A 20,731-nucleotide genomic window follows, 5' to 3' on the forward strand; every position below is an offset into this window, starting at 1 on the left:
ACCAGAGGGTACCTGGGCTTCGCCCGGAGAGACAATCGCTCAAGACACCAAAGACGGGTCGCAAAACGACTGATGGCAGGCCGGATAGTTAGTTTGCTCTTCTTCGTTCTTCTGGTATACTTGGCACGTTTGCTGCAACGTAATCGCGAGGCGCTGAAGGCCACATCGTAATTCCAACTGCGGGATTAACAAATTTCTCGTTGGTGATCTTGGATAACCGAAGTCACCAAGGTAGGCTCTCGTTCTGTCAACCCTGTTTCAACAGAAGCACTTGCCAAATGAAATAAACATTCAAAGGACGTTTGTTAAATATTTTTTCGAAGAAAAGGATACTTTTGATCATGTGTTTCAACTTCAAACACTTATTACACCCTTATATTATCTCTGAATACATAAGTATAACGCAACAGATATCTAAAAGATGTGTGAAGATTATTTGGCACATCAGAAAGCCTTAACTGAGTGTAAACATTGCACTGTCTGTCAACAAGCTAACAAGCAGTTGTCTTTGAAAGACAAGACTTTCTGAGGAACAAAAGAATCTTTAAGTCTTTGAGACATTGTGTTAGACATTTGCTCGCGAATCAAGATACACAATATTAATTAGCGAATATGCCTTACGCGAAGAAAGACCTATTTCGGAAAGTTTCACCCTGCACCGTTATATGCACACCTTATGACACTGTGGCAGATGATGCACGAATCGCAGCGCGCTTTGGATAGCGATTACGTTTACGATTACGTTTACGTAATCGCTATCCGTAATGTCGTTGACGAATTAGTTTGACAACCTCGTACAACAGAGTTGATGGTCGTGACAGAGTAATGCTCAGCCCGTTCCATTTGCTCGCAGATGATGAAAATGAAGCAGCAGGGCCTGGTGGCCGACCTCCTGCCCAACATAAGGGTCATGAAGACCTTTGGGCACTTCGTATTCAACTATTACAACGATAATTCGTCCAAGTACTTGCATAAAGTCTACTGCTGCGTAAGTAATCACACGATGTTCAAGTAGAAGTGTTGTTCTCGCTTGATGAAATTTAGGCTGAAAAGAAATCACCTTTTGACTCACAATTCTTCCAAGCTGTTCGGCCATTGGCATCTAAGCGTTATTATCCTTTCTTCAAGCTGAAGTGTGACATTCATGCTTGAAGGATGTCGGTGATTCTCTGTATGCCATGAACCTTATCTGTTCCAGGTGAATCTGTTCATGCTGCTGTTGCAATTCGGCTTGTGCGCCGTAAATCTAATAGTAGAGAGTGCCGACGTCGACGATCTCACGGCCAACACGATTACCCTCCTCTTCTTCACGCATAGTATCGTCAAGATCTGTTACTTCGCCATTAGGAGCAAGTATTTCTACAGAACGTGGGCGATATGGAATAATCCGAATTCCCACCCCCTTTTCGCCGAGAGCAATGCTCGATATCACGCAATCGCCCTGAAGAAAATGAGGCTATTGCTCTTCTTGGTCGGCGGTACCACAATGCTAGCCGCGGTAGCTTGGACCGTCCTCACCTTCTTCGAGCATCCGATAAGGAAGATCGTAGATCCGGTCACGAACGAGACGGAAATTATCGAGGTAATGATCCAAATTTACAGCAAGTTGGATAACAAATTTTGTTATACTTATTTATTATTAAATTATCTTGCACTGCATAAATAATAAAATAAAGGAAAACATTAAAATTTGGAGAAGTTTAATGTTTAACACAGTAAAATTATGAATTGTGCTTATTTTTAAATTACACGTTCTTTTGTACTTTTATCTTATTATATTTTTTATACAAAATTGTACTTTATATTGTGGTTGCACATAAATGTACGATTTAATTCCGCTCTTGTGTGTATTGATTTTTTCGATGAATTTTAGCTGCCGCAATTGTTGATTCGTTCATTTTATCCGTTCGATGCCGGCAAGGGAATAACGCATGTGCTGGTACTTGTATATCAGTTTTACTGGGTGCTCTTTATGCTCATTGACGCCAACTCGTTGGACGTGCTCTTCTGCTCGTGGCTGCTCTTCGCTTGTGAACAGCTGCAGCACTTGAAACAGATCATGAAACCTCTCATGGAGCTGAGCGCAACTTTGGATACTGTAGTTCCGAACAGTAGCGAGCTATTCAAGGTCTCTCACATTTTGTAGCATATTTTATTTTTATTTCCTGTCCTGAACGTAATGTAAATTCATGCATAAAAAAAGATGAGTCTTTAAAATTAGATATGCAATTCAAATTTATTTTAACAACTTTACTTTAAAAAAAGCCTCTTTCCTTTTACGTTATAAATACAAGGAATTCCGCCATAAAATATGACATTTTCAATATTTGCAGAAATAATTATTTTAAAAAATACGTAATGCAAATGTATTAGTAAACAATGTGCAATACAGTTGAACTTTGAAATTTTTCTGAAACCATATTTTTATCTATGTTAAATAATTAATTAACACAAAATTCTTTGTTGCATATAGGCTGGCAGCGCGGATCATCTTCGCGATGGGGACAACCCTCCACCACCGCCGCCGCCCCAAAGCGACAACATGCTAGATCTCGATCTTCGCAACATATACAGCAATCGGCAGGACTTTACTGCGACTTTCCGGCCGACAGCTGGTATGACTTTCAACGGAGGCGTAGGACCGAATGGATTAACGAAGAAGCAAGAAGCGCTCGTAAGGAGCGCGATCAAGTATTGGGTGGAGAGACACAAACATATTGTCAGGTGAGTCCTATTACCCTCCTCCTTATACCTTCAGTCTTGGTGCGAATCTAGTCTCTCATCTCTTGCTCGCACCAGCGTTTTGTCCATCGAGTTTGTTTCTTCTCGCTGTATAAGATAAAAACAAGTCAAGACCGCGGGATAAAAGATTCAGTATCATTGGGTGCCGTGATGAGAGATGTCCCGGTGCTCCGCTTACCCACTGAAGACGTATAGTTAATTCATGCGACTCCTCCACTATGAGCGAATGACGGATCATTTCTTTGAAAGTTATCCGCATCTTATGTGTGGACTAGTGACCCAGAATCTTACGTAATGTTAGATGCATGTAAAGTATTTAGTACATAGTTATGGTCATATTGACTACACATAGAGACGTGTTAACTACTCTGTCAATTATTAACAAGTGCGCACAACAAAGTTGCATGCCACCAAACATCACGGTTGCAAATATTTATTTCAAACTGAAACATTTTATGTGTGTCTTTGATTGTGTATCTAGCGTTAATACTTTATTACATTTAAAATTTAATATTAACATTTATCGATATTACTTCAATATTTTGTTATATTATATTATTTTGGTTTAATGTTTAATATCAATCTAGCATTACAGATATAAAGGCTTTAATTTTGATCGGAAATAGAAACCAATTTTCTTTTTATCGATAATTTTATTGATAAAGATATTTAATATATAAAACAAGATAATTTTTTTATTATGACTTGTTTTATTATTTATAAAATAGTTTTTTTATCTCAATAGTTTCATTAAGACTATTAACAATATGCTGAACATTGTTGAATGCAAGAATTATCAGTAACTATTCATATTAAAATATAAATGTGTAAAATATAATCAATGGTCTTTAGAAGTCATATGAATCTTTAATAGAGAACCGATTAAATTATATGAGATAATAATTATGATAAATTTCCAAAACAGACTTATTGAAAACAATATATACCATAAACGGTGAACGTGCAATCTTTAGCAAAGTTAATCCCCGTGGCAATCAACTCGTTAAAATTAATTTTAATTCAATTTTAGTTCAATTTTTAGATCTCAATTAAGATAATCTTTTTAAGAAGCACAAAGTTGATACTTGTCGTCCTTAAAATTTCAATATTACGAGTTTGTGAAAAACGAATAAATAGGTATAAAACGATTTAAATAACGATCCATTTATGTACTCCGTTTGTAGCCTATGGCTACCGATAATCCCACCACAGTTTTACAAAAGCCACGTTTTCCAAATTACAACGCACGCTTCATAAAATTTCAAATGTGTGAAACGTGATCGAGGCAATCGAACCAGGTTGCTCCCCGAGAAAAAAAAACGCAAGAACGCGGCGCGAACGGATGCCGTTTTCCTGCAGGTTCGCGGGGTGCCGAAGCCACTCGTCGGCTGGCAAGGGATGCGCGTGTTCCCACGGTGGTGAAGTATTTATTCTAAGAAAGCGCGATATTGACCGCAACGGGGGTCGTGTGTTGTACGGACTACGCGATTCATGAGGGGCTGCATTCGCCGCGACGTTCACGTGTGCATATGCGCACACGTGGTTCACCTGCCACGCGCGTGATGACAGATTTTTGTCCACAGTTCACGCCATTCAAATATAAATGACTTTATCTAGCTGTGCTTGTTTCTGCTTTTATATACTGCTTATTTTCGTACTTAGGGTAATATAAAATTGATTTAAACATACGAAAAAATAATTATTATTGTTTAAATAACAGTTGTATTAAACTTTGTGTTGCAAAGAAAATTGCTTTGAAATATTATGGAGATATCGGAGACATCGTACGGGTAATTTAAACGGTCTAAGACGATACAACATTTTCGTACAAATTGACTTTAGAATTTCGAAAATATAATATATCCATATTTCTGATCTACATGAAAATAATTTTTACCGTCGAGCCTACATTCTCCATGTGTTCAGCGCGTATTTTAGGGGTTTGACTTGGCGCGATAGCGATGACCTCAGCGTGACACGGTATAGACCAGCGCACTTTCTTCAAGGCGTTTCGACATATCGATCATTCACTTACAGGGGAACAACGTTAACTCGACAAGAGAGCGGTCAGCGAAATAGGATATACGTAAGGCGGAAGCTAACGCTCGCCCGTCGATTTTCAACTTAGTTCTAATCACTTAAGTTTAATATGAAAATCAAGGGTGGTGTGCACCTATGGACGAAAGAACAAACGTTGCAAATGTATCTTTGATGAGCTGCTTGTCAATGGTTCAAAATGTCGTTCGCTGAATCGCTCGATCGCGAGTCATTTACGAGTGACGTTAGGCTTACTAACTACTTCGCTGATTAATCAACTGAATTAACAATTGCTATTGCTCTGCGTAGATTGGTCACCGCGGTCGGAGATGCGTATGGCTTCGCACTTTTGCTCCATATGTTGACGACGACCATAACTTTGACGTTGCTCGCCTATCAAGCGACAAAGGTGAGTGCGTCCGCTGGTCATACGCATTTTCAAGGTCCTGAACAAATGACTTGTATTGATCGCATAAATTAGTAAAGCAATGCGAAGACGATAGGTTAATACGAGGAATTAAGAATTCATACTAATATGTTCGAGTCTTAAATGCTACAGGTGAACGGTATAAACGTCTACGCGGCCTCCACGATCGGCTACATACTTTACACGTTCGGCCAGGTCTTTTTGTTCTGCATATTTGGAAACCGCTTGATAGAAGAGGTGCGTATTTCTTGACAAGAAAGTTAATATAAAAAAGTAATATTTCTCAAAATTTTACTTTTGTTAATTTATTATATCACACCAACAAGTTCTTCAGATTATATTTTAATAAAAAAGATCTATGAACAATATATGTGTGTGTAAATTAATGATAATTAATGAAAATATACAATTAGTATGTTTTATTAAAATTATTTTAAAATTATTTTTTCGTAAGGGAAACGTTAAATCATCTTGAAGACTATATTACTAAAAAATTTTAATTTGTCATACAAAAAAAATTTATCACACCAGATAATGAAACTTTTATCTCATTTTTAGAGTACTTCGGTGATGGAAGCAGCTTATTCTTGCCACTGGTACGATGGATCTGAGGAGGCTAAGACATTCGTACAAATCGTGTGTCAGCAATGTCAGAAAGCTATGTCTATATCAGGGGCGAAGTTCTTTACAGTATCTCTAGATCTCTTCGCTTCGGTAAGATGTATTCGTATTTTTAATTTCTTCTCTCACATTTATCGATGCATACTGCAGTGTTCATAAAATACGCATTCAAACATCATGAATGTTCTAATTAACTCTCTGAAAATTTTACAGGTATTGGGAGCCGTGGTGACCTACTTCATGGTGTTGGTGCAACTGAAGTGAACATTCGACTCTGTGCGTTTCAGGCGCAGTCCCTCGCGTTGCACACGTTGGCTGTGCAAAATTATATTTTTCAAAATAGCTTTTACGAAGAACCAAAGGTACTCGTATCGAGGGAATTCCCCCAAGAAGGTCCTCGCGTCTTTATCGACGCGTATCGAAATATTAGAAACCGTGGAGGGGAAAATCATGAGAAGATCCCAATTAATTTCAGGAAATGATGATGAAGTCTTCTTAATTTGTTCTTTATTTTTAATTTTCACTTTTACTTAAAATTATAAGTGACACGATATCTACATTCCGTTTTGATTATTTAAATCAAGATTTACAAGCAATGAAGAATACAAGTTTATCGTTAATATTCGTTATTGCGAATTTCGTTGCGCAGCTCTCCGCATGATTTTTCTCTCCACATTTATATGCATATAGTAACAGTAAAATTGACGGCAATATAAGAAGCACTCGTCGCGATTCATTATCACGCACATTAATTTGAGGTAAGTCGGGGAAGATATACGCTAATATCGATAATATTCGAAGCTTGTTGAAGCGGTTTGTGATTGTCCATGTGTCGTGTGATAATGCAACACGAGAATAATTAACATATTAAATTTAATTTACGACGTTTCGAATAAATAATAAATAATTAAAGATCCAGAGATGAAAGCTTATACGCGTCATTACGTTAATCATTATATGTTTTAAAGATCGAAATAAAATAAATCAGCGAAGTGAACGCAGCATGTAAATGTTAACGAAGCGTATAAATTATGTGTAAATAGGCGATTAGTTTTTTAGTAGAACGTAATATGCTAAACAAGTAATATTGTAATTTTAGCAACGGCACGTTGCGCGTAATGAGCTTTATATCGTTATTTATATCGTTGATTGATTTAAGTGCACATGATTTTTTTTCAAAATTACATTTCTCTGATTAAAAACTAGATTGCACGAAAAGGGATTACGTGCCGTTCCGATTTTGTCTCGCAAGTTTCCCGCGAATTTTGCGGGAATTCAATTAATTCTTGAGTGAATCTTTCGTTCTCTTTCTGTTACTTTTCAATTTATCTCTTAATAATGACGGAGTCTTGGGTCCCACGCTTTCCAGTTAGAAAATACGTTTTGATACTAAGTACGATTTATTCAACTCCATATTTATTATGTCACTCTCTTAACTTTCCGATAGAGATAGGCGTACACGTTAGATCTGCAAATATAGATTTTGCTTCTTATCACGCACCTGTCCGGAAGGGGGGCATTAAACAAGGATTTGTTAATCAACTTGAACACGTAGCCGTTAACTCTTCCTGGTCATACCTCCTGAGAATCACATAGTGGTCAGATGGGGTCCAATTGACCAATTTAAACGGTTGCCGTGTTTACACTACACTATTCGTCCAGTTTGAATGAAAAAAATTACAGAATAAAGTTGAAAGCTTGTATAGCAAGAAGAAATAAACGTTTAATGAACATTTTAATTTTAACATAACTTAAAAAATCGCGAAGTTGACAGTCGTGAAAAAATGAATGGTAGATCGCGGATCAAGGATAATTTTCTACATATCTTAAACTTTTCGTTGGGTCTTTTGGACCCCTGGTAACCACGAAGGGTTAATGGGATTACGTAGCTGCGAATGCATCGTGAGATAAATATTGCAAAAGTCTTAGTTGCCTGGTCAGAAGCTGGAAAACTGTTAGCTGCGCTCGTTTCCTTCACGGCAGATAAGCAACGGCGACGCGACGTTGATTTTATGGTGCGTCAATTATTATATGGGGGTATGACAGTTATCGAACGCTACTTAGAGAGACTTGGATCTTAATAGACAGATAGAGTAAGATATATATTTTCATTACACGTATAACCACGTGGGTGGACCTAAGCGTATACCTAATGTACCTCGTTTTTTATATTTCGTAATATATCTCAGTGTCTCTAGCGAGATAAAATATTTCGTCACCCAGAAGGATGTTTGCACCGTGCATGGCTGCTCATTCTGACCGTATATTTATGCTAATAAATATGTACCTTTTTATCGACGCGGATATCGTTTTACGAGAGGATGCTATGCGAGATATTTCTACTTTCTTTGCCGGACGGCCGAGAGAGAATAACGCGAAACGTCGTAAAGTAAAGAGGCCATTAACAGATATTATACGGAGGTGTACTGACGATATCCGAGCTCGATCTACTTCGACATTAAGCCCGTATCCATTTGAAGGTAGTGAAGAGAGTAAAGAGAATAAAGATAACTTAGAGCGTAACTTTCTTCAGTAACTCTGTTCGGAATGGTATGTTCGTTTGCGAAAGAGGGTATAACTTTCAACAGTGTACTTCTCTCAAATGGATACTCGCCATTACGTGTATAATTAACGTATGTGTACATTACTATGATCAAACTCTGACCGATAAAGTCACAGTATTATCAAATAGTTTTTCTCTATATATGTAAATCTGTATTATATTTATTTAATAAAATCTTGATATAAACGTTCATACAAATTCTAGAGTGTCAGAGGGCAGAATCCTGGATAGCTTTCTTCACACTCTCTTGACTCCTTCTCAAACTCACCGTAATTAGAAAACTACGTTCTCGCTGTATAATCTCATTAAAGAATTATTTTTCATTATTCATTGTAGCATTTGAAAACACGTTGCGCGAAGCTATTATAAAACACATTTGAAAAATTAAAATCGTAAAAGAGATTGAAATATACTTCATTATATTGTAGATGCCGAATTGATTTATCCCGCTCGGCGCGTAATCGAATAAATTAATTCGAATCTGCTCTACTGAGTTTCTTCTCACTCGAGCGTTACTTTTGAAGAACACAATTCTTCCGACATATACAAAATATTTCGTATGATGTACGTGAAAGTAATTACGTATGTGCCATTGTGGTCATGCAAATTAGCACGGATAAAATCATTTGAAGGCTCATAAACGTTACTTTTACATATATACAAGAAAGTTTCGTAAAATCTGAATGAAGAATGAATTTCCTTTCACGAAATTTCGCGACTTTCATGATTATCCTCTCTTTCTACTATATCGTTCACCTCGTCTTGTTCTTGTTCGTCTTATTCATTTTAATTTTTATGTGAGTGACGAAACAAAATCTTAATTGGTGTGATGAAGGTTATTTATACACTTATTTATACACTGAAGATTTATACACGTGTATGTACATTTTAAGGAGGTTCGGGTGCTTCATCGGGGGGAGTAGTGGGACGTGATAGGATTCTATGCTGACTTGACAACAGCGCATTAGCGTTCACCGCAAAATTCAAGTGTTAACCACAAAAATGACAGATAAACAATATAGATGGAAAGGACAGTTTGTGAGTAAAAAAAAATATGAGTGTATACTCGATTGCGCTGTTGCCACATTTGTTAGTTTCCAGTTTCTCAGTAGACGAAAAATCAGGCAATTTCATTTTTAATAATTAATTTCTCTACGAAATATGCGATAATCTACCTCCTTTTTTCTCTCATTTATTTGTAAATTATTAAGGTAAATGTGCACTTTTTTTTTCTTTGTCATTTGCATTTTTTCTTGCATTATTTCATTCTGAAGTTGTGTACTATGTCATTACCCATAAAAACCTATGAAAAAAGGAAAATCTTTTGAGTCGATTTTTTTCAAAACGAGGCTATGAAAAATTCCAAAAAAATTCACATAATTCTATTTTGCATTGCAGAACAATATATTAAAATTTCATGAGGTTGGCTGCATTTTTTTGAAGCACCTGAACCTCCTTAAAGATATATCATACATTAAAAAAACCTTATAAAGGTGAAAAAAGTACGCCAAGTACATAAAAAATCTCACCTTGTACGCAACAAAAAGTTTAAAATGCTATTTATAAAAATCAAAACTAAATATGAAATCAATAGTTAACTAGCCAAGTACCTCGAAGCAATTCAGTTTGAGTATTTTATCCAAATGTTTTCCATGCATACTTTCTTATCACATGACGACATGGAACATCCATTGATCGTTTCGTAAGTGCGTTAAAGGCCAAATTATATTGGGACTGAATTTCATCCTCATTTAATTTCCGCAATAACTTGTGATGATACAGTCGTTGCTTTCTGTTGAGCCTCAATTGAAATATCTCGGAGTCTGTTTATATCAACATCGTTTAATGCTTTGTTTAATTTATTAAATTTTTTATTAAGATTGATCAAATCATATATTAATCTTTTAATATTTAGTATCATCGGATAATGAGGAGATACTATCTCAATAGGTAAAAACCATGATCTACATACTTTATAATCAATATAACAGCCATAGGAATGACCTAGTTTATCTTGATGTATCCGATTGTAACAAGTATGATAACATAAAAATTTATTACGAAAAGTCTTTAATGTGCACTTTGAAAATTCTTGAAAGCAGCACTTTAAATCATTTATAATAATCTCTTCTATTTTACAAAGAAAACTGCAGCGCCATGCTTTTCTGGTTTTATGTTTTGATTCTATTAAAGGTAAAATGTTAATTGCTTTGCCTTCGGAATCCATTACAATAGGTTTAGAAACATTATATACACGATAGGCAGTTTCTGCAAAATATAATTCCGAAGAAGCTGTATGTTTAGCTTGCCCACAAAACATATTTACATAATCTATAAATTTTAATGAAGGACATTCCGTTGCACGTGTCAGACAAACTTCAATTTTTTGTTTACATTTATTAAATATTGGCTTATATATATATATAGATTCTTTTTATTTGTAGAATATAAACCTTTCTTATATAAAAGCACCATTTTACTATACGTTCAGCCTCCAATCTATTTTCAAACAACGATGCCATTCTAAGAAGCTTTGATATATTTCTGATACACCTTTCTTTATTATATTTCAACATAATATTCTTATTAAATGTATGATTATTTTTTAATCCTTTCCGTAATTTATTTTTATAGTAATTTTTTTTATTTAATAGCACACTATTTTTATGTAATCTATAATATTCTTCTTTTGATTTTTTAAAATGTTTTATGTGTTTTTCATAATATTCCTTATTCCGTTTCTTTATATTATTTCTATGTTTTTCATAATATTCCTTAGTTCATTTCTTTATGTCATTTCTGTTTTCCATAATAACTTTTTTTTCTTGTTAATAAATCATTTCTATGTAATTCATAATATTTTTTGTTAAGAATTCTCTTTTTATTTGTTCGTAAACTAATAACACCTGTCGTACGCAATAAAACGTTTTCTGACTTATTTCATTAATTCGTATTTTCCTCTTTATTACTATCTCTATGATTATGACAATTTATTTTCCTTTTCATATCTTGTTGATCACCAATTAAATCTTTAGTAATTGCAATGTTATTAACATTGATACTATCTTTTTTTATATTATCTTTATTCAATTTATATTTATGATTAATTTGTTTTAAATCAAGTAATACTGTAATTTGAGGAAAGTGTTCTATTCTATTTGAAACGCATTAGGCGTTTCAGCTGCCTAGTACAATGATTAGAACATAAAACATTTTTAGTTTAAAAACACAAGTTACCCGGCTACCTCGTTACTCACATAAGAGTTAAATAAAAGTGCTCCCTGGTTCATTGTCCATTGAGTTTAAGGCAAATCGAGTGAAAAATTGGCGCGTGGCCGCTTCGTCGCGGCGGTATGGAGGCGCACGCAGGCGCAGACCGCCAGCATCTCCAACGGGGTTTCTAGGGGTAGTTTCGATCGTCCGGGGGATGACTATGCTGTGGTGCCTGAAACGCCTCTACCTCGTGCGTGCTCCCGCGATGCTGCCTGTACCGAAATCTCGTGGTGCCGTCGTTTCGTGACAGAGACACGCCTGCGGAGACGCGTGTCGTCTCACGATCGCGTAATCGAGGATCGTCCTCTTCGTCGCCGTTGTCAGCCGAGTCGAGTGTATCCAACCTAAGTCAGGATCTTTTGCGGTCCAGATGGGATTCTGGGAGATACGCCGCCGTCGTCGAGAAGGATGCCCCGATTGTCCAGGCAGAATCGACCGCGCTTTCCATTCAGCACGAGACTGAAGAGCCTCGGAATCGGGCATGTGAGACTTTACTGACGATCGTCGATGATGACAGTCATCCCTGCGCCGTTGCAGCATCCCTCGTCCCCCCCGAGAAGCAATACACACGGAAAGCAATACTGGCGCGTGCAGCGAGTCTGACGCGTCGCGGGCATATCTACTTCGTGCTGTTGTCTTATTGTCGTAAATATCGGCTGGAAAACTCGATAAAACGATGAGACAACGGAAAGATGCCACGGTGCTCCCTGAGACACGCGCGTTCGCCGCGTCTGATCGCGAGTGCAACGAGTGGATTGGATCCAGACGGTCCAGGCGTGCGCAATCGGAGATTTGAAGAAATTGAACTGATCGAAGAACGATGATCGATCGATCATTGTGCGCTCAATTAACAAAGCATGATTTCAAATTCTCAAGTACGTTTTACAAGTGGAGATCGATTGAATTTCGATTGTATTTCGATGATTTCTCGATATAATGCGTGAGAAGAACGCGTTTTATTCGCGACGACGAATCAGAATACATTTCTATGCCTGCTCATCGAACATTAAGCTCATTGAAATTATATCAGTCTCAAGCCCTGATACAGACATTGGTTTATCAAACTAAAAATGTATCACGCGTTGAACGGCGTGATCGATTGTTCGATTATATCATTGGACAGCGAGAAGAGCGATGCATGCGAGATGGAACGAGTTACGTAACTGATGCATCAATCTTCGTAAAGTAATAAACTGTAATAGGCATCTCCCATAGGGAACGTTGTAAATTGAGAGGATATGAGGAAGAGACGAGATTGAACGTGTGCCCGGAATTGCTCTTTAATTAGTGGAGCAAAAGAGGCGCTCGATGGACAATGAGTCAAGAAATCCTTTCATTTGTAAACTGATTAGCGAGATTGAACAGCTTTTGCATTTCGATCTCAAAAAGTAAAGTGAGATCATTTTTATTGAGGAAGATCATTCATCCTCATTTAGTTATAATAAGTATGTATCTAATTATAATTGTTGAAAGTGAGAAAAGCATGAACTAAAAAATATAATCGAGTGTTGAGAGTGTCATGGACAATCGACGATCACCTTCTACATAGTGAGATTAAACGTTTCATTACCGGAAGGCTCAAGCAACGAAATAACGTACCACAATCCGCGACAGCGTAACTTGTGAGAAATTTGCTACGAATCACCGATAACCATAGGTACAAAAACTGCGAGCGGCTGGAGGAGGCGAAGCCTCCCGCCGCACAAGCATTATCGTAAGTATTAATCTTGCTGTGTATTTCACATCTTGCCTGTTATAATTTATTTATAGAATACGCTAGGATCTTTCGATATATCTTGGATTAACAAGATATGTGCAATCTGTTTTATGTTGATTTATTTTTTCCCATTTTTATGTTACTCAATAGATCCCTTAAAAATTTGAGTATCACACGATTCGTTAGCAAATTAAGTACATGACAGTTTTCGACAAAAATTCAATTACATCAAGATGTATGTAAACGGAAGTATCAATGTATGTGTGTATTATATGTTGGTTATATGTGTATTAACATGAGCTAAATTAATTAAAAGCTCCGAAGCGAGAATCTGCGGAATTAGCCTTTATGCTATGGTATCCTGCTGATGAAATAACGGTGATGGTGGGACACTTTTCGGACTATAGCGTAATAGCTTGCACTTAGCCCGGTTAATACGTTGACAATGATCTTTTCATCTTGTAATTTTTAACATTAATTAATAGAGAGAAAGAGAGAGAGAAATTTGTATAAAATAACTTGGAAATTATTGTATAATACATCGATGTAATAATCTTTATATTTAATAACTTGATAAACTTTATTTAAGGAAAATTGTTAAAAATATGTATATTTTTAAAATTTATTATTTAAGAAATTCTTCATTAACATTACAACGTTATATAAAATTAAACAGCTTAAAATAATACATCTTGTTTGATATCATTTGATAATTTAATAATTGCGATTGAAATAATAAATTTCTTGCATTCTATATTTTTTATAATAAATAAGATTTAATTTCCCATATATATACATATATACATGGTCGTTGATCCCTGGTTAGAAAGGACAGTATCGCGGAGTTCCTCGTCAGTCGATCGGCGAACTTCGACCGCGAAGGTTGTCTGAACGGGCAGAAGGGGCAATAGGTGCGATGCGAACACTCATCATTTGCCAGGATCGCGATATTTTACTTATAATTCAATCTCATGGATCACTCGCTGAAAGACAACGAGACTTCGACGTCGAGTTCGATTTTACACGCGAATAAACGGCTTTTGGGTAAATCAGATTCGCTTGTGAATGCACGAAATGTTTTGATCATATTGAACGCATGAGATATCACAATTAGAGGCTTTTATTTATTTTTATTTTTCATTTTTTTGTCATCGTATAGGTGTACATTAATTTACAAAGATATAGAGAACATTACTTAAAAAAAAGTAAATCTTGATTTTATCTAGAAACGTAAAGATCCTTTATCAATTTATTTATTTTATAATAGACATTTATAATAGATTTTTTTCATGAGTTTAAATCTAGTAAGCTATTTTAAATTAGTAATCTGTTTTGTGTTTTTAAGGCATGCTGTGTTATAAGAAAACTCTTTTGATTAATCCATTTAATTAATTACGAATCGAGGATTGATTTCCGTTATGAACTGCATCTGTCGGTGCTTTTATTTACGCTGCTTGGACTGATACATCGCGTTCCAGTGAAATAAAATCTCATGTAATCATCCATAACAGCGTATTAATCCGTTATATTTATACAATACACCATTTCTACAAAGTTCCAATAAATTTATACATTTATAAAAGATAAATTGATGAAGATATGTATCAACGATATTTTATTTTAAATTTCATGAATCACGAGATCTCTGATTTTATTTACATAAAATCTTTACGTAGTATACAATTTCAATTATATATTTATTATGCTTTTTACTTTTGTATTATATTTGTAATTAAATCCTTTCAATCATAGATGATGCGAAACGCTGTTCATTCCATCATTCATTCGTCGTAAAGTACTTTATGACGTGGAATATTCGCAAAGACAAACGAATACTGTTTGAAGGGTACACAATATATTATGATTTATGAGTGACACGGATCGCACGTGTGTAAAAATATTCTCTCTCTTCATAAATAATATATTTTTATGGAGACTCAGACAGAGCCGAGAAGAAACTACTATACGAACTCGGCAAAACAAATATCTAGAATACGTTTTCGCGAACTGTTTTACGGGATTGTTCTTATGATTTTCGTATGATTTGCAAGATGGTATTTTAACGTGACCGATGTGCAAAATTTGAATCTCATCTTTTGCGTCCGTTCGTCCCAAAAGTGAATTCTCATCTAGATAGTGTTAATTAATTAATTCGCACTCTATCAGATTGCTCCATGTATTCTCTCTCTCTCTCTCTCTCTTGCAAACTTCTTATACTGAAAACTTAAATCTAAAGAAGACAAAATGGAAAATATTAACGAGGAAGATTACCTAGTTGGTGTATTTATCAATTTTAATTCTTGACAATAACTTGGTCCTTGAATGATCACTTCCCTTACCTATTTTGCATCTCTAATGTATTCCAGTGAGCTTCCGATTTAACTTGTACTGACAGTCTTGATTAGGCGAATAGCATTCGCCGAATGCCTTTAATATGTCTCTTGTACAACTCTTGACTGCGGAATAATTCCGATTAATCCACGATGTTACGTATCCTTGGTATTTCATCGAGATCGTATAATTCGAGAGAGGCTGTGATACATATATAGCGGAATTAATCAAAACGCGACCCATTTTCGTGCTGTATTTCTAGCTCCGAGAATCAGATCCCAAAGTTATTGCCAATAGTCCTTTGATAGCGTGCATACTGAGCAACAAGTCCTCGCTGTACCGCGTGTTACACATTACGCTCGCTCATTGTTACAATCTTGTCCATTTCTGCTGCAGAGCTGGACCTCGATTTTTTGGAAAGGAGAGGCGGAAACACAATAATCTATGAAGGCGCCGAAAGCGGATCGAAAGAGGAGGATAGTCCTGCGGACACATTAGATCGCGTTAAAGTTGTCTTCCTAGGTGCACCCGGCGTGGGAAAGACAAGTATAATCCGAGTGAGTCCTTTAATAAAGCATATGCACGTAATTACGTTAATTAAACGTCTTACTTCGCGTGTGCAAATGCCGTTTACGTATTAATTAAGCTTTCGAATACATGAAAATACACACGGAAATATAATGTATCAACATTCGCAATTCTTTTTGGAAATTATTTTGGTGAACAAAAGAAATAAATTGGAGTAAACTTTAATCTTTTATATAAATAAAATTATTTAATATTTTATATAAATAGGCATTTTTATTATTTTTATATAGATAGACATTTTTAATATTTCCTTTGCACTTTCTATTAGTTTGATGGAGAACGGAAGCGCACGGGCGACTTTGAAAACACCGTAATGTAAAAACACGTGTACGTGCAGTTCGTACGATCGACGAGAGTATCGGAATCTTTGTTTCAAAGAGTTAGGAAGGGAACAAATCGCGAGGAAACGAGTCGCACGGGCGCTCTATTCATTTCCGATAGTAGTTTCTGCTTATCGACGACGATGACTATCGATCCCGAGGAAATTAAAAGGCACGACGAATATCCTAAGGAAGCCGCTCGCTTCTGACGAAAATGTCAAACGTCTCTCTTAGCAGCCGGAATTGCTTGAATTCACGTCTTCGGAAAAATGTATCATCAATTTATTGCACTTCCTTCGCATTTGTGATCGGTTCTTGATTTTTCTTCCCAGCAATTTGTCTGGAGTGAGTTCTCCGAGGAGTACAGACCAACCGAGAGACGAGAAACCTTCTACCCCAGCGTGGTGCTCGCCGATCGGCTGTACGAATTGAAGATCACCGATCTGCCGACTTTACCGTACTTCCCGGTCAGCTCGCATCTGGAATGGACGGACTTCCGTTACTGCGGACTGCGAAGCGCGACTGCGTACGTGCTGGTGTTTGATCTCAGCAATCAGGACACGTTTCAAGTACGTATCCACTGGGATTTGATGAGCTAAATGCACGCGCGAGTCGCGAGACGGGGCTTCACTCCGGAAGGCTGTCGGAAACTTGGTGAACGCGGCTTATCTTTCTTCCACTCGTAAGAACTGTCACCAAGAGACCCTCTGCTTCTGACTTCTGACGTTGAAGTTGCGTTAAAGTTGCGGCCGCAAAACTTTGATTATCCGGCTGTTTATTGGGCACGGAAGCTTCTCTCGGGAACAAAAACGTAACGCGGCTCGCGCAGGTCGATTGCTGTAAATGCGATTGAATCTATTTTATTGACAGCAAATCAAAAGTACGAAGAAGGCTGAGGATGAATAAAAATTTTGTGTACGTAAGATATGATGATATGAGACTAACGGTAAACGATTGCAAGGAAAAGGGTATCCCGAACAACATTTCCACAACCGCAACGGCAGATATTTTGATTAAAATATTTACCGTTTGCATTTGGAAAACTGTTTTACTTCAGCAAATCTATTTCCTGCCTTTCTTCTTCTGTGTGAAAAATTTCTAAATAAGATATGTGGTTCGAGATACCATCTATTTTTTACCATTTTTGCCAATCGCTTGGAAATGGAGGCTTGAGTCACTCCTAATTGGTTCATCAATATAACAGTTCGCTGTTCCACAATTAATCATACCTCCAGTTCAATCAAAGATGAACGTCGTGAGGTGCATCTTCGTCATTGTGTGCTCCATTATTCTCATTTTTATCTCGGTAAAATGGCTATTGTTGCAATCAGAATTAGCAAATTTATTTGGTAATGCAGCTAAAAATTGTTTTAGTTCAGCAAATCTGCTTACTGTTTTTTTTCTTCCCACGTTAGGTAAAACAATTCAGGTAGAATTCAGTTAAAATATTGAAAGACCGCGACTTGTAATTTTTTTCGAATTATAAAATGCTGCGATTCAAGACTTTGTATATCGTTCCCCATAGTGACGCGATTAGTCTCGTTGCTTTAGCTTTTTATTTTCTCATTTCTTGGACTGGAACGTTTGTTCAGTACATCAGGACATTGCGCGAACAAATCTACGAGGCGCGCGACATGAGGGGTGTACCGTTGCTGGTGGTTGGGAACAAGCAAGACGAATTGTCGCAGGCCGCCGCCTCAGGAACCAGATATCGGGACATCGTAAACCTTGTTCGGAAACATTGGAGATGCGGTTACGTTGAGTGCAGCGCCAGATTTAACTGCCGCGTGGTGCAGGTGCGTCATTTCTTCCACCCAATCGCTGGAAACTTAAATAACAATTTGATTAGCGATTATCCTGTATCACTCTTTGTTAAAGTAGGATTTATCTCAACTCTTAAGATTAAAAATAAGTTAAGAAATATGAAGAATTTATTAAATATAAAATATATTTTATTAATTATATAAAAAAAATATATTTATACATACATGTTCTCTTTTTAATAATTGACAGGTATTTCGAGAACTGATGAAAAGCATTCAAGCAATAGAGGGAAGACCAGCTTCGCCGTCACCCGCAGCTTTACAACCAATGCGATCCCTCCCACACGATACCGGCGAGAAGTGCATTCTTCTTTGACATTGAGACTAACAATAAATGCTTTCCCTGCTACGAGCGACGAATTCACGAGGATCACGTAGAGATTCTCCGAATAGATGAATACAAGTTACCCGATAGTCGTCGCTGATTTATACAACATGGCATGTTGTGTATGTTCGGTCTCAAGCAATGAAATCAGAAACAGAGAAGCCTCCATCGTCTGCATCGCGATCAACCGATGTAAAGTCGTGAGCGATAGAAATCACGTGGATGATTTTTTCTAAGATTGTAAGCCAAAAATGCGTGCGTGAGACGCGCAAGAGAGCGGTTTTGAAAAAAATAAGCGACAATAATATAATTGAGATTTCCTACGGTGAACTTGTGGTAATCATATGTATCGAAGCGATTTCTATAATCTAACTAAAAGTAAATAATTCGCAAAGTTTCTCCACACAAGTTGCGTGAAGAACCTATCTCCTTGTGATACCGCATCTTTCGCATTCGTACTTGTGTACGGAGAAAAAAGTTATGTTTATTTTATACAAATCGCGAATTATGATAGCTTTTTGACGAATTTAATTTTCGACACTCTGTAAATCGCCAGTAAATTATCGAGTTATAATTCAAGATTCTTCGCATTCATACTCGTGTACGGAGAAAAAATTATGTTTATTTTATACAAATTGCGAATTATGATACCTGCTTTTTGACGAATTTAATTTTCGACACTCTAAATCGCCAGCAAATTATCGAGTAAAATTCAAGATTTTTTTACTCTCTGGAAAGAAAAAATCGTGCCAACGGTATAAAAACAAACAATTGACAAATCATGAAGTGCTCATGAAGGATGTTTGGATACCATGAAAGATAGCGAAATTATCGTATATATTAGGTGAGAGAATAGCAAAATGCAGCGCGAAGTTCTTTTCAAGAAGCTCAATCTTTTCCTCGTGCTACATTCGGCCTAATAATATTGATGCTGTAGGAGGTACTTGGAAAGGACGAAGCAATAGTATATATACGTACATACATATTTTACTATATTGTTAAGAGTTAATCGATAAATTAATGTTAATCAAGCTCATCACGGGGAAAATGTAGTTGTTAAAATATGAAATGTTATAAACATATACACGCACACACACACTTGCGCGCACACACACCTAGTGTAATTTATATTAGTATATTGTTACTGTTTATATGTATCCTAAGACAAATGCAACGTGCACGTATTATATTTTAGATCCCGAAGTAAGGGTTGACGTCGTTATTAATAACGCATCATCGTTACAATCATCACGTGCCGTTATTACGTATGTGAAACACTATAACTGTTATAGCGGTGTTATCAGTTTATTATTTAATTGTTACATTTGAGCACACCCGATCATACACGTTGAATCACGCGATGCAAGTCACGTGAAAAATACGTATAACGTTCGCTCAATCGCATGTATGCCAATTGCGAATTAATCACCGAAAACATTTTGTAATACGCAAACGCGTACTGTGGTTGAACATTTATACAAATACTACAAAAATATCTGCTTTATATATATATAATAAAATAATTATATACATAGTTATTTTTTGGCCATCTGTAAAATATTATTATTATTGTATTATTGTAATTATTTATTGTAGTATGTTTATTGCTGGAATTATATTGTACAATTATACATGTACAATTATAGTTTTTGAATAATTGTATCTAGAATGTTCTAAACCTATTAAAAATGTTTTTAATTACAAATTCTTTGAATCGATTTTTCTGCAGTAAAAGTACTGTACAAGACATTATCTTATTATTCATAGAAGAAAAAACATTCTTTAATTGATTTTATAATATATAACATTTAACAGAGTTTTAATTTAATGCATAATTATAAAAAGAAACAAACGTATAATGCAAAAACGCAAAATTGCGTAATTGTAATAATTAAGTAATTAAGTAAATTAAATAAATACTAAGAGAATTTTTTATTCGGTTTAGCAGCGCCAAGTATTTTCAA

The 20,731-nt window shown here is 36.1% G+C and overlaps 2 protein-coding genes across 3 annotated transcripts; both read left to right on the plus strand.

The window, feature by feature from the left end:
* Positions 1–48: 48 nt before the first annotated feature.
* LOC105284785 (odorant receptor coreceptor) lies at positions 49–8,585 on the plus strand. The gene is made up of 9 exons (XM_011348552.2): positions 49–231; positions 854–988; positions 1,199–1,582; positions 1,874–2,128; positions 2,474–2,724; positions 5,089–5,188; positions 5,339–5,443; positions 5,765–5,920; positions 6,041–8,585. Exons 2-9 carry the CDS (start codon positions 854–856, stop codon positions 6,089–6,091), a joined length of 1,437 nt encoding a protein of 478 aa, XP_011346854.1. The 5' UTR covers positions 49–231; the 3' UTR covers positions 6,092–8,585.
* Positions 8,586–14,231: 5,646 nt separating this feature from the next.
* LOC105284784 (ras-like protein family member 10B) lies at positions 14,232–20,472 on the plus strand. Of its 2 annotated transcripts, none has more exons than XM_011348551.3 (5): positions 14,232–14,424; positions 16,108–16,268; positions 16,952–17,188; positions 18,193–18,415; positions 18,633–20,472. In XM_011348551.3, exons 1-4 carry the CDS (start codon positions 14,352–14,354, stop codon positions 18,379–18,381), a joined length of 660 nt encoding a protein of 219 aa, XP_011346853.1. In that variant the 5' UTR covers positions 14,232–14,351; the 3' UTR covers positions 18,382–18,415; positions 18,633–20,472. The 2 variants fall into 2 exon arrangements, with proteins under 2 accessions (XP_011346853.1, XP_011346852.1); XM_011348550.3 differs by having other exon boundaries at positions 14,243–14,424; positions 18,212–18,415.
* The last annotated feature ends 259 nt before the right edge of the window (positions 20,473–20,731 follow it).

Source organism: Ooceraea biroi, chromosome 1 (assembly GCF_003672135.1).
Source record: "Ooceraea biroi isolate clonal line C1 chromosome 1, Obir_v5.4, whole genome shotgun sequence".
In the NCBI taxonomy this organism is placed as follows: Eukaryota; Metazoa; Arthropoda; class Insecta; order Hymenoptera; family Formicidae; genus Ooceraea; species Ooceraea biroi.

Excerpts from the sequence above, each read along its gene's own strand:
- LOC105284784 (XM_011348550.3), top strand. The coding sequence starts at position 14,352 with ATGGATCACTCGCTGAAAGACAACGAGACTTCGACGTCGAGTTCGATT. Across the intron at positions 16,269-16,951 it reads GAAAGACAAGTATAATCCGA|CAATTTGTCTGGAGTGAGTT; the intron begins GTGAGTCCTTTA and ends TTTTCTTCCCAG. Across the intron at positions 17,189-18,211 it reads GCAATCAGGACACGTTTCAA|TACATCAGGACATTGCGCGA; the intron begins GTACGTATCCAC and ends ACGTTTGTTCAG.
- LOC105284785 (XM_011348552.2), top strand. The coding sequence starts at position 854 with ATGATGAAAATGAAGCAGCAGGGCCTGGTGGCCGACCTCCTGCCCAAC. Across the intron at positions 1,583-1,873 it reads ACGAGACGGAAATTATCGAG|CTGCCGCAATTGTTGATTCG; the intron begins GTAATGATCCAA and ends GATGAATTTTAG. Across the intron at positions 5,189-5,338 it reads TCGCCTATCAAGCGACAAAG|GTGAACGGTATAAACGTCTA; the intron begins GTGAGTGCGTCC and ends TAAATGCTACAG.